The following is a 12,689-nucleotide window of genomic DNA, read 5'->3' as shown; positions in this document are numbered from 1 at the left end:
AAGGTTTTCCAGTTCCTGTTGAAGGGAAGAAACCACATTTTTGATCTGGTCTTCTTAATAGATAGTGGCATACTTGAGAAGAGCATGATTCAGATGCCTGAGGTACTGCTACTGATCCCGACTGATCCTGTTTATACTGGTGGGAACAATGTTTTCATCAATGGTTAAAGGATCCTGGACAAAGAATGATGGAACCAAACGTTGGAGGTCTTATTTCATAACTGACAGTTTATTCAATTAAGTTGAGGATCTAATTGAGGGGACGAGTCATGGTGTGTTTGGCATGACACTTGGAAGTAGTCTAAGTGCAGACACAACCTATAGGGTCTGCCACTGCTCAAAAGCAGCTCAGATCCCACTCTGAACCTCCACAGCTCAGCTCTGGAAAGCTGTCATGAACCTCCTCATGGTCAGCACAAACCAGCCTAGTGATTTTCTCTCTTGCTACCTGTTTGATATGGGCAACTGTGGAAAGGTCTAGGCTTTTGGACTGCAGCGTGGAGAACACTTTGAGTTTTGTTCTCATTTCAGCAGGTGCAGGTTTCAAGTCCTTGAAAAACAAATGGTCGTTTGCTTTCCTGGTCACCTATCCCTCAGCTTTGTTCTTGCTGTCATTAGAAACAGCACAAAAACTAGTGAAGGAGAAGGGCTTAAAATAGGGTTCCCTTTCTAACTAAAAAGGTTTTGATGAGCTAACAACGTAAGTAAGTGCAAATCTCAGCTGTGCTGGTCCCATGACATCACAAATCTTAGGCATAGCAAGTAGCATTCTTGAATGCATCAAAATCTTGTCTTTTAGCATTTAATGCGAGACATTACAAACTAATGAAGAGGAGAAATGTATGCAGTGTTGCTGTAAACCAAATATACAGATGTAAAATAATTAAGAATAAACTGTTCCATAAAAATGCATGTCAATAAAACCCAGTCTGATAAAGTGATTTATGAATAATTTTCTAGAATTACTAAAAAGAATGATTTCTCGTTTGAGGCTCTGGAAGTCTTGAGTCACATTTTTTTTTTTTCTTTTAAAAAATGTCTTAAAACACATGGCTTTACAGCTGCTGCTTGGAAAATATACACCTCCAAAGTCTGACTTTCATTTAAATACAAATGTACAAAATGTAAACTGAGACAATAGAGAAATTTACAAAACTTTTCTTTAAAAATAATAAAGACAAAATTCAGTTCTAGTATGATGCTATTTAAATACGTGCAAGTAGTCATGTTCATTGAATTTCTATTGCAATGTTCTAAATAGACAAATTTGATTCACACAGTCTTGAGTGCCACCTCCAAAAACAGACCTGAGTGGAAAATTCTTCTTAAAATGCGAGGCTCCACTGGAAGGAATGGATAGACAATCTCCATTTTTAGGAGATCCTTTTTTTTTTACTCAATGGTGGAGGCTCTCTCATCCATAGAAGCTCCATAGATTATAGTGGAAGGATGCAACATGTTGTTTCATAAAACTGAGTTGGAACTAGCTGCTTCCAGTGGAGTTTGAACTTACGTGATTTGAATTTATGTGGTGATTTAAACTGGCCTTTGAATTTGGAGAACTCTTTGAATTGTTCTGATGCTGTAGGAAGAGGAAGACAATGACAATTAGATTCCCCAAATATGCCATGCTTTCTTTTAGTCCAACATTGTTCATTTTATGCTGATAACATACCGGCTGGACTAATCTGACTAATCAGAGGATACCTGCCAATGCTCAGGCAAGGTTTTAACCCTACAGAAAGAGATCGGTCTAAGAATGTTATTTAGATTTGCAAGTGGTGCCTCATGAAAGCTGTACATCACGTATTATCTGGTCTGCTCTCTTCTCTAGTGTCTTGGTTTCCTGCCATGACTACCTCACTCAAAATTTGCACCTTCTTTTTTTTTAAACACATAAATCAAGGATTTTCACAAGAAACTTATTAAAACATATAACCATTTCAAAAGGCATTTCAGCCTACCACTGAAAAATAGGTTGGGTAAGAAGTTTTCAGCTGCTGGAAACAAAGCTCATGAACAACACTGGAACTTCTGGTGGTAAAAAAAATCATGAGAGGTAGATGGAAAACTTGGGATATGCAGTATTAGTCAGGAAATGACCAGGTAACTGTAACAGCCAGCCCTCTCTCTAAGAGGCACTGTCTTTCTCCGAACAGAAATACCACCAGAACATGGCTGTGACACTGGGCATCTATGGGAGTTTCCTTGTCTTAGTCATAAAAGATCTCACCTGTCGTTTAAATATTCTCTGTAGCAATCCCTTCTTGGGTGGCTCTGGGGGGTAGCTTTTGTTTAGGTCTGGTGAAATAGTACCATTTGGTCCAAATACATTCAGTTCTTTGAAACACTCTGTTTCTATCATCTAGTGGAACACAGTAAGAAAGAAAAAAATAAATTATACATCTGCATTAAATATATTCCAGTAGTGCTAGGTTGTTCGAAGTCAGGATCAGGACCAGCAGCTTGAGCAATATGTTAGGAGAGTTAACAGTTGAATTCCTGCTGGTGGCTATAGAAGGCAAATAGGATGTATGAAAAAGAGAGGCTGAGTCTGCTCTGCGTGTTTGCACATCAGTCTTATTAGAAGTTGCCCCATAAAGCTTTCTGTTCTTTTCTTTAGCACTGTGGAGAATATTGGGTAAAGACAGGAATACTCACAAAATCCCAGTTATTAGCACCCCTCTGCCTAAGTGGATCTGCTCTTTGATCCAGAGTTGGATTATGAAATCCACTATTGGCTGTGTTTAGATATCAAACAGAAACAAAGACCCAGATCTGGAAACGCTGGAGCAGTTCAAGGTCCAGAGTCAACCGCTGGGACCCGCTGCAGGTACAAGACAACGGGTGAGATCGGGATCACCAGTGGAGGAGGCTCCCATTCGGACTTCCAGCCAACCCACGGAAGTTCCTGAGAGCTGTTGTTAAAACACCTCTGTAGAAATCCAGGAGAAGGAAGTACAGTAGGATCCGTGCCAACTTACACAAATACGCAGAGCCAACAGATACAGTCACCTGAACCTGCCATCTGTGGTACATTACAGATCTTGAAAGAGGCCATTTGTAACTTATGAAAGCATTAGAGTCTGGCAAGTTATCCAGTAGTTATGTATTACTGGAAATATACAGCTCATCTTAAACCATCTGTGTGAAGGGTTTTACTGGAGTAATTTGACTATGATACATCCTTACCTCATTTTGCCATGGAATAGACACTGATCCTGTGGAAAACTTGGAATAGAAATCATCATCTGTTTGGTCCAGGTTAACTCCTTTCACTGTGGAGAACTGCTCAATGTCTAACACATCCTTGCAGTATACTGCTCTGGGCTATCTCAGCAGAAAAAAAAAAAAAAAAGAAAAACAGCAAGAGAAAAAATATTTCTGAGTCTGACCATGTGCTTTCATTCACAGATTCATTCAAGTGAGAATGCCTAACAACAAGTGACTATCTGCGTCCTGCTTCTCTAGACTTGCTCTGCCCGCATGTTTATCATCAAAGGCTGACTTCGCTTGAAGCATGTTAAGCTTCCCACTTTGAAGTCCTTAAAGCATCAGCACAGCCAAAGTGGGTTTTAGTCATCCATGTAGCATATGGTTAAGAGGTGAGGGGAAAAGGACAGAAAGAGCAAGAAAACAAAAATCAAATCCTTCAGCGGTCTTTTCTTTTAGAGAGGGAACAACAGAAAACCAGAATGTTTATGAGTGACACACTGGAGACAGCTCTGAAAAGGGACTCCAAATAGAAGTGACCTTCTGCTCAGGTAGCTGTGGAGTTTGCAGCTTCAAAGTTTGAAGGAATGTATACTAATTGCTAAAGAAAACAGAAGAGGTTTGGCATATTTCCATTGTTTTTATTTATGGCTCAGCTACTGGCAGCTGTCCAGAATCACCTCTATTAACTCTTTTAACTTGGCTGCATTTCTTCAAACCACTAGTCAAATGGCTTTGTCTTTTTAAACTACTTAATTTTCTGGGTTGACAGAGACCGGACTCTTTGCAGTGACGCTGCTTGTAGCTCATATTCCAGCAGCCAGCCACAGAAAGCAGAAATAGTCATCACTGGCTACCTGTCATAGTTGGTGCGGTCATCTGCGTGGCCAGAGAGTTCCCATCGACAACACAGTTACCTTCTGATGCGCAGGAATAATTGAGGGGTGGCTTGTGGGACTAGCCTGACCTGCTGAACTCAAGCACGTGTTGAATCCTACTGTCTACACACGGTACCATGACTGCACAGCCCAGGCCTCCAACTGTGCAGTATTTGATCTAGACCTAAGCAGTGTGACCAAACAAATCAAGCTGATTCCTGTCGGAAGTCCTATTTGCTGGAGGCTGCATCCCTCTGCATTCCTGACGGCTGCAATCCACAATATTTTTGTGGAGACAGAGTAGTCTAGAAGAGGATGGAGAGACTTGGGTTGGATTACAACCTCTGCCATTGGCTATATAGCTTTGGGTGATTCAGCTGACTTCAGTAAAGACTTGGAAATCTATGCATGAAGTGCCAAATAAATTAAATTAGGGGCAGCTCTTGAGTTCCCAATAAATAGCCATAAAAATTTATGTGCCTCTGCTTTAGCAAATATGTCTATAAGAGGTGCCTTCTAGGCCTTACATGCCACAGTTAAGCTTTTAATACACTCTGGCGGATCCCAAATTTGAGCCCAGAATTTTCTAATTTTCTACATCAGAAAGAAATAGTAGCTTGTCTCCTATTTCTTCCCACTAAAGCAGGTCGTAACACCACGGGCTAATTGGCAGGAATAACTAGGCTGCATAGTAAAATGTAAAGCAAAACCAGAGCAGCTAAAGTAAACTTTTGTAGCGTTCAAACCACTTTGGTTTGGTTGAGTTTGCAGCAATGTGAATGAGAGCTGCCAAGATGTTACTTTCCTTAATACGTTAAAATGGCAGTGTTTACTTAGAACCATATGGGAACTTTAAGGATAGAAGGTCTAGCCAGAAAGAGAGCCCTGCAGGAGGAAAATAATCAGATAACTCTGTGCGCTGGGGTAGAGACCGATACCACAAAAGGGTGGAAAAAGTTTTATTATTGCCAATGCAACAAAGACTTTCAGTATGTGCAAGACTGGTGTGTAAACCTGAGTAAGGATTCAATTCTGGATTCCGTGCCCTGTGAACATTAACAAGTTCAAAATGCTCTCTCAGGTCCAAGTCACCTCCTCTGCTTGAGGTGATTCTTGATATCTGAACCTGGTTCAGACTTTCTGTAACGAATGCCTGTTTTCATGATGATCTAGTCCATTCCTCAGTTCCACAGAGCTTTGGACTTTGTAATTCTGGTCTCACCTCAGCGTATATATCTGTTTCACCTCAGCATATATATCTATATATCTGTAAGCATACGTGTGGCTTTCATTGCTGATTGGTCTGAGCACCTCCTGGTCCTAAGCGTACTTATTCTCACGCTACTACCATGGATAAGGAAATACAAAGGTTCCCAGTTTAAAGTTTTGGAACCGGGGCATGAGCAGATCAAATGGTGCCTCCAGAGTCACACAGGAAGACTGTGGTAAAGCGAGTGGGGATGAATCAAGCCCCAGGTTACCACCCTACGTGGAGTCGCACCCACCCTGCATGCACTTGTCTACAGAGCAGCTCTCCTCTTCCTCCCAGCAATCCCAAACCAGCCTATCTCACCTTCCTAGGGCAGCTACCCATGCAGAGGGTGATGACAGCTCTAAGAGAGAGAAGCTATTTTAGAAACAAATCTCTTGGAAAGAGGCCACTTCCTCTTTCAGAAGGGGGTTCTTCCTATCGTACTTACATCAGGGACAAAGGGAGGATCCAGCATTCCTGCTTCTAAACGCTTGAAATTCATGCTCTTGAAAAAGGGGTGCCTCTTCACTTCTGTGGCACCTTCCCCTTGACATCCTAGCCGCTGCTTCACGTCTTTGGTGAGGAGCTGAAACATGCCAAGAGGAACGGTAAGGTTGTCAGAAAAGCAAGAGCTCCACAAAGATATTTTTATCTCCAGTTGGTTTTGAATGTGCCCAGAGGGAAGTACAGAGGGGAATTGTAATTGCTGTTACTTAATGGCCAAAGTTAAATGGATTAGGACTGCACTGTTCTAGATGCTGGTGAAACCCTTTGAAAATTACCTGCTGTGAAGTGTTTACAGTCAAAATACAGACCGTTGCTTCTGCGTTCTTTCAGTGAACACTTTCAAGGAGAGGTCTGATATACCCTAATAACATATATAGATGCATATTCCTAAGTCCCATGTGCTCTTTTGTGGTTCTTTTTTTTTTTGGTGGTGGTACTCTTCTAAGAATAATTTTCCTGTGTTGCTTAGGCTGAATGACTTCACTATCAAGTTGTATTTCCCTCCACCCATTGCAGTATATTCCAGTACATCACGTGACACATTGAACCAACCCTTTGTGCTCATGGGCTTCTCTCTGCTGAACTCAAGGGGAGTTTTGCTCGTGGAGTATCAGGAACCATCCTCAGTTCAGCCTTGTTTGTTTTCAGAAAAGGGCAATGCACCACCTTTACCTGCTACAGCAAGTCCTGCCTGTTTCTTGGGTGCCTGTAATGGAGCAATGGACACTAACTGAACTCAGCATCATTGGTCTATTAGATAAGCAGGTCCATGAACACAAACACAAGGGTTGTAGGTCCTGGAAGACCTTGTATGGATGGACCAATTGATCTCCAAGACAACAGTTCAATGAAAGAACAATTCTGGTACAGACTAGCTGCTGGATGAGGAGACAGAATGTGTAGCCAAATCTTCACCAAAATGCCTCTTCTTTTAAATCATATGCATAGAATCAAGTAGGCTAAATCAATGCCTTAAGAGATCACATCTAAACAGCTGAAGAGAGGCAGAGCTCAGCATGCAAATGACCGGTGCAAGAAGACCATCACTTGGGACAGGGACCTTTCCTGATGTACCACTGACTTAAGGCAATCTGTTGAAAAGTGAAGGTTCACAAATTTGTTTCCTTTTTTTCCTTCCATTCGCCTTTGAGGAAGCCTGCATGATGCTCTCAGATAGAGGAGCGAAAGTATAACTCCAAACTCACCATAATCTACCTAGAGATTTCAACTGCCTCTTAAAGACATGCCTGACGTGTGCCTTAGCACGACAGAAAACTAAACACGCACTGAAAACAGCCAGGGCTGGCTTTGCTGGAGTCTCCACCCTGGGGGAAAAGACTACAAACTTAACACTGCAACATCACCAAGGACATAAGAGTACAGCCCCTTCCCACAGGAAGGGTATGCCTCCTGGAGATGGGCACGCAGCCAGGCAGACCCCCACCGCTCAGCACTTTTGGTACCCCCATTTCTAAACGGCTGCTGAAGGAAGGGGCTGAGCCAGCCTGCACGGACACCACGGCTGTGCGGCGGCCGCGGGCCCCACCACTGCCGGGAGAGGGGCAGGAGGGGGATGGATGCCCGGCTCGCTGCCGGGCGTACCGGGGGCCGCCGGGGGGCAGCAGAGGAAAGGGCAGCGCAGCCAGGCAGCGCGGTGGGGCCGGGGCGGCGGCGGGGCGGCGCGGAGCGGCGGCGGGGTCCGGCCGGGGACGGCGAGGCGTTCCGCGCCCCGTCCCGACGAGTAAGCGGCCTTGGAGCTGTGTGGGGGCCTCTTCCCTGGGGCAGGAGGGGACTGGTGCCTGGGTGCCCGGGGGAGGGAAAGGGTCGCGCCTCACCTCCTCTTCAGTCTGCAGCTTTGCTGCTCCAAAACTGGTACTGAAAAGCAGCCATCTCCCCTCGCCCCCTCCCCAGGTGGGCTGCGCAGACCAGTCGCACTGAAATGATTAGTAAAACTCACTGGGACTGCCTTCCCCCGGGGGGGCTCAGCGCCCCTGCAGGACAGCGGGGTGGGTTGGGTTCTCCGAGCACCTGAGCCTGTGAAGGTGTCTGGCTGGAGGTGGGTTTTGTTGTGCTTATCGCTGATTTACACGGTCACAGCTCTTTAGGCTTCTTTGAATGCTCTCCTACCCCCTGGGCATCAGTGGTTTTCTTATCTGACTTCCACAGCCTCCTCAGTTCTGCATTTTTTTCCTAGGGGCTTCATTTCCAGCCTGAGACAGCAAATGGCTATGGCAATCAGTGTGCCCCGTATAGGCAGAGACCATCCTCCAGCCAGTCCTGAGCAAGCTACGATGGCAAAGGCCAACCAAGCAGCCAGAAGAGGCGGTGAAGGGGTTTATGGGGTATAAAAGAAGAGTCTTCTGCTCAGCTCTTTCTGCCTCAGCAGTAGCAGCAGCAATAGCCAGAGGAGACTGTATGGATTTGATGGGAAAAAGCTAGTGGTTCTGGCCACAACAGCAACTTCCAGCTTCCAGACAGCAACGTCCCTTTCTTCCTCACAGTTTCCTCTGCCTCTGCTGCTGTCTAGGTGGTGACATCTGGTCTGACTGGTCAACACAACTGCCTGGTTCATTATAAAGAACTGAGATAAGAACTTTGTCTTGCCATTGCCTGATTAATGTTGGCTCTGCCTACATGCTCTGGCTGGCCCGACTTTCACTCCCCCTTCTGTACCTTTGGAACGGGACATTCATAGACAGAGAAAGACTGGAAGAAACATCTCTATGCTTTGCCATCCTCGGAGCATATAGATTCACATGATACAGCACCATATTGATCTAGCTCATAGGAAAAGATCTTTTTCAGGGCACTTCTCTGGAGCTTGCTTTCCCTGGGTAGAAGGAAAGAGGGATGTTTTGCTTTCAAATCCTTGCATGAGACTTTGAGCTGTCATGGTCTCGAGGCACGTTTTTTTGTTGTGGTGTTTTTGGTTTTGCTTCTTTTCTTTTTTTTTTAAATAAATCCCAACAGGCATATGAATTTAGCCTATGTAAAGAAGATCGCTTTGGAATTTCCAGTCAAGATCTGGTTTGCTCAATTGTGGCTGGGCAGAGAAGACAAAAGTTCTTTTGATCTTCTATTCTCGGGTTGAGAGGACTTTCCTTACAGGTCAAAAGAAGAATCTGAAGGCAGAAGGACCACTTTTACTAACCATGGCTCTGATACACTTTTGGAAATGATACCTTGAAGCTTTCAGGAACAGTGCTGCTGAGGAACAAGTTGTAGTAGGAAGGGGTAGATTTGGACTTGCCTGTAGATGATAAAGGAGACCTCTGCAGTTCCTGCTCTACAAGTCAGCTGTGAAGGGAAGAAAGGGAGTTACTTTCCTGTCTGTGCAGCCAGTAATTCTCCTGGCTCTGGACTAAGTGGGAAGACCAAGATAATCTGAGAATTTACCCTTACCAGGCTGCAAATGTTAGGAGTTGTTTGGAGTGTGTGGTCAGAGGATGGAGTAGTTAAGGATAGAAAAAGGCTGTCTGGGGATTCCTCGGCTCCTCTGTGATAAACAAGGGAGTATTTCAGGAACCTCAGATGCGAGAAGGAAGTCTCTGGAGCATGAATGCCGTTGGTCATGGGTGGCTGGCCACTCAAAAGGGACTAGGCTTGGACTGAAAGACCACAGAAAAGAGAGGATTCTCCTGCAAAGCCCAGCTGCAGGGGAGCAGCTGCCTGCCTCTTGAGGAGAGTCCCAGGGGAGACCCAGTGGAGAAAAAAATAAGAAATTCATGGAATTTGGTAAGCTGTAGCTGCAGCCAGCTCTGGAGATAGCAACAGGTGAGACCAGATACTTCTGTTGTGGCTATCGAGAGATAGCATGGACTAGAATATTTTCCAGAAGGGAAAGTCCTTCCCTTCTCCAAAGAATATTGAGTCTTGTACCATTTCCTGCAGCCCCAGCAGCTTTCTGCAACAGTAAACCTGCATAATAGCCTGAAATATGCATCCCATTTGGGAATCTGACCAGGGAAAGAAAACAGAGATAACAACTGTATGTTTTGAGTCATCTCTACACTTTTGTTTAATTCAGTTTCAAAGGATGTATTTAATATGAATAGAAAGCAGAACAAAAGCAACTACATCAGGCTGATGACAAGCCCTCCTGGGACAGCAGTGCAATGACCCAATCAAACATAATTTAAATGTAATTCTACAGCCAAAACCTACGGAGAATTCACAGAGCTTCAGATCTGAAGATGGCTTAGGCCATCCAACCATGCATGAAGTTGATACCAAGCAGCAGAGCTTTATGTTCTGGTAACAAAGGCTCCAGATGACTCTGGATGTGTATAAATGAGGGCAGGATTTAGTCTACAGAGTTATGGGCAAGGCGTGACTAGAAGAGGATTTTCAAAGAAGAGTCTTGAGTAGAGCGGTGAAGTTACATTAAGATTTTTTTCTTGATATAAAGAACTCTCTGATACTTTCATGTCACTCATTTGATCCCCGCAGGGGATTCAAACTCTGCAGTGTCTGAGACTTTTTCCACAACTTTGTTTTGTTTCCTTTACAAAAAGAAACAACTGTTGTGAGGATTGCTAAAAAAAGCCAACAGTCCCCAAAGTGCTGCTTTATTTATCCTCATGTGATCAGTCAGTTCATATCATGTAATAAATAACTCCAAGTCCTAAGATGTTGGTCCTAAAATTATTGGAGTAAGGGAAACTTTTTGTAGGGTAAGAGTGCAAACAATTTTTGCTCTTAAAAAGAGAAAAGGGGAATGGTAAACCCCCTTCCATTGACACAGCTGATCAAATAGTTTAAGGGATCACCTAGATAAATTTCAACTCTCGAACAGGAGTAAACATACTATTTTTAACAATTTTTAAAGAACAGAAAAGTAATACTATGGTCACATCTCAATTACTAAAGGAGACAAGACAGTGGTGTGGGAACTGAAGATGCCAGAATGACATAAATGGCTGTATATTGCACTGCTTTTGCTTATGAAATCACAGCCCAATCTGGCCAACTGAAGAGTCAAGGCTCTCTCAGGCATGGGTGACAATTAAGCTTATTGCAAAGGCTTACTACAGAAGATCTACTATTATTATTATTATTAGCAATAGCAATAGCAATAGCAATGATAATCATTTGAAGAGCACCTTGATGTGTATAAGGTGCCTCTCAAGACAGATGAAAGAGCAGTTTTTCTCAGGCAGCGCTGATAAACTTTAAGGTGTCATAATGTGTGAACAAGTTGTTTCCAGGGATGAAAGCAGACAGGAGGGATGAAAGCAGCCAGCCTAGTAGCAGTATAATGACAGAGTTCCTGGTGGTGAGTGAGGAAGAGAAAAGAATGCTTCTAGGGGAAAAAACCCCCATCATCTTTTAGTTGGTTGGGGAGGCACTTTGGGAAGGGAATGGAGATCAGAATCACAGAACAGCTGAGGCTGGAAGGCACCTCTGGAGTCTAGTCCAATCCCTCTGCTCAAAGCAGAGTCACCTAGAGCAGGTTGTTCAAGGCCGTGCCCAGTTGGGTTTTGGATATCTCCAAGTGTGGAGACTCCACAGCCTCTTTAGGCAACCTGTTCTAGTATTTGACTACCCTCACCATGGAAAAATGTTTCCTGATGTTCAGAGGGACCCTCCTGTGTTTCAGTTTGTGCCCATGATCTCCTGTCCTGTCACTGGGCACCGAACCAAGAGTTTGGCTCCGTCTCCTTTGAACCCTCCAATCAGAGATCCCTTTTGTGGAGTCAAATGGGAGCTGCAGGAATGAGAAGCGGCAGGGAAGATAGTGTCACACTGACAGAGTGACAGAAGAGCACAACAATACGTGCTCGTCCAGTACTGTTGACTTGAATGCACTTCAAGTCACATCTTTGGATGCAAGGCTGCACTTGTCAGGGAAAACACACATGTACATCAATGAAGTACAAGTCATAACAACAACAAACAGGGAGAATTTCCTAGAAAGATTGGATTTTTTCACAGGAAAAAACCCCAACATGAAGCAGTTATGTTATATGGGAACTATGGGTTGGGGAGCTTCCCAGAAAGCCAGCTGCCCCTGTTCCTAATTATTTATTATTCATCTCTGTTTCAGTCCAAAATGAGGGCTGATTTATGGGAAATTACTTACAAAATGAACACGGAAATATGGGATGGATGATGATTAATGGGAGCTATGATACGTGCCTGCAAGAATGCAAAGGGCATAAACATCCAGGAGGGGAAGGTTGACATGGGGTGACACTAAAGGGTTTTCATATGAGTAAATTAATAACGACAATGTATTTCCTGATGGCGACGCTATTAGCTCATGGAGTAAGCTTTGAAGAGAAGATTAGGAGACATGGTGGAAAGCGTGTTGTTCCTCACTCCTACCCTGAAGACTCCACTACAGGAAAGCCTTTTGTGTTGGATCTTTGTGAAGACCCAAGTTGGATTTATGTACTGCAACTTTATGCTTCATTTTGCAGGTATGATGGGTACTTAATTATCACTTTTTTGTTTCCTTCTTAAGATGCTGATACAAAGCAACAAACTTCTGGTTTGCAATATAAAGAGCAAAAAGTATTTGAGAATATATTTGAATCGTGGATGTTTAAAAATATGACTTGATAAAATAAATGACTTTTGGATGGAAAACCACAAATGCCATCATGCTCGGTGAGGCTCTTCCAGCCTTAAGGCACAGTATTTTTAGTGCATTAATACTCAAAAATGACAGGGTTATCTTTGGATCCATTAAGAGTTTGCACAAACCACCTAAATAAACATGCCACGTGATTAGACAGTGAAGCAGTAGATCAAGTTGTCAGGAATGATTTACATAGAGTTCATGGTTCCCTGAGGCAAGGGAATGAGACAACTTCCTGAGGTCCCTGAATCCCTGA

General features: G+C 43.7%; 1 protein-coding gene across 2 annotated transcripts in view; it reads right to left on the bottom strand.

Moving 5' to 3' along the window:
• Positions 1-786: 786 nt before the first annotated feature.
• Positions 787-12,689, bottom strand: part of GRK5 (G protein-coupled receptor kinase 5) — a 161,175-nt gene continuing 149,272 nt past the window's right edge. For both annotated transcript variants that reach the window (XM_049810454.1, XM_049810455.1), the window contains 4 exons: positions 5,792-5,929; positions 3,193-3,330; positions 2,234-2,365; positions 787-1,582 (listed from right to left, as the gene is read on the bottom strand). In XM_049810454.1, the coding sequence (XP_049666411.1) occupies positions 1,484-1,582; positions 2,234-2,365; positions 3,193-3,330; positions 5,792-5,929 (507 nt within the window). In that variant the 3' untranslated portion in view covers positions 787-1,483. The remainder of the gene's footprint in view (positions 1,583-2,233; positions 2,366-3,192; positions 3,331-5,791; positions 5,930-12,689) is intronic.

Source organism: Accipiter gentilis, chromosome 9, assembly GCF_929443795.1.
Source record: "Accipiter gentilis chromosome 9, bAccGen1.1, whole genome shotgun sequence".
Taxonomy (NCBI): Eukaryota; Metazoa; Chordata; class Aves; order Accipitriformes; family Accipitridae; genus Astur; species Astur gentilis.
The sequence above is the reverse complement of the archived record's forward strand: the minus strand, read 5'-3'. Positions and strand labels throughout refer to the sequence as shown.